Genomic DNA, 969 nt, shown 5'->3' with positions numbered 1-969 from the left:
GGCGGCATCCCCCACCCCCTCCCGGGACCGCTCCTGATTCGGCGGGACCGGCTGACAGCGCGGATCTCTCCTAGATCAGCCCTCACCTGGATATAACCCTGTCGGGCCTCCGCCGCCGCGATGACAACTCTGGCTGGAGCTGTCCCCAGGATGATGCGACCCGGGGCCGGGCAGAACTACCCCCGCAGCGGGTTCCCGCTGGAAGGTAAGGCCGCGCCCGGGCTGCTCCCCCTCGGAAAAGTGAGGATTGCTCCATGCCGGGAGGCCGGAACGAAGCAGCCCCCTCCCCGGCCCGCCGAGAGCCGGCGCACGGAGGGCTCCCCGGCGCGCCCGCGCGGCTCACGCCCCCGGGCTGTCAGAGCCGCCGTCCTGCGGCGGGGCTGGAGCAGAGCCTCGTCCCGGGACGGGCATGGCTGGGGCCGCTGCGCAGAAGGCTTGGCTGCCGGCCGGCGGCTCTGGCCTCGCACCCCGCGAGCGGTCCGTACCCTCCGGCCGGCGGGAGCGGGGGGAACCGACCGGGAGGTCGGCGGTGTGAGCGGGCCCTGAATCCGCTCTTTCGCAAAGTGAAAGACAGTGATTTGGGGAGCCCAAAGTTAGAAAAAAGTGGGGGGAGAAGCGCTAGAAAAAAAAAAACTAAAGCCAAATGAAAGCGAGCCGGACGAAATCCAAAGAAACTGTCGAAACGAGGGCTTGTTCCGGGCGGGCCGGGCCGCTGCAAGTGGCGGTTCTTCCTCCAGGCAGCGGCGGTGCGGGAGCCCCGCCGGCCCCCTCGCCGCCCGGGGAGACGGCGGGCTTCCCGCACCGGTTGCCCCCTCCTCCGCTGGAGCCGGGCAAGCCCTGAAACCCGGCTCTCCGGTGCGAGTGCAACAGGTGAAGCCGCCCCGCCGCCTTCCCCTGCCCGCCGGAGCAGCAGCGCGGGGCTCCGCGGGGACCGGCGGGCCCCGGGCGCTCTGCGGGGCGGCTGGGCGG

The 969-nt window shown here is 71.7% G+C and overlaps 1 protein-coding gene across 4 annotated transcripts in view; it reads left to right on the top strand.

Annotated features, from left to right (window-relative positions):
• The first annotated feature begins 116 nt into the window (after positions 1 to 116).
• Positions 117 to 969, top strand: part of PAX3 (paired box 3) — an 80,798-nt gene continuing 79,945 nt past the window's right edge. For 3 of the 4 annotated variants that reach the window (XM_010568272.1, XM_010568273.1, XM_010568270.1), the window contains exon 1: positions 121 to 205. In XM_010568272.1, coding sequence (XP_010566574.1) covers positions 121 to 205 — 85 coding nt within the window. Of the gene's footprint in view, positions 206 to 969 lie in introns of all 4 variants that reach the window. The other variant, XM_010568271.1, reaches the window with a different exon arrangement.

Source organism: Haliaeetus leucocephalus, unplaced genomic scaffold (genome assembly GCF_000737465.1).
Source record: "Haliaeetus leucocephalus isolate CR32 unplaced genomic scaffold, Haliaeetus_leucocephalus-4.0 Scaffold240, whole genome shotgun sequence".
Taxonomy (NCBI): domain Eukaryota; kingdom Metazoa; phylum Chordata; class Aves; order Accipitriformes; family Accipitridae; genus Haliaeetus; species Haliaeetus leucocephalus.
The sequence above is the reverse complement of the archived record's forward strand: the minus strand, read 5'-3'. Positions and strand labels throughout refer to the sequence as shown.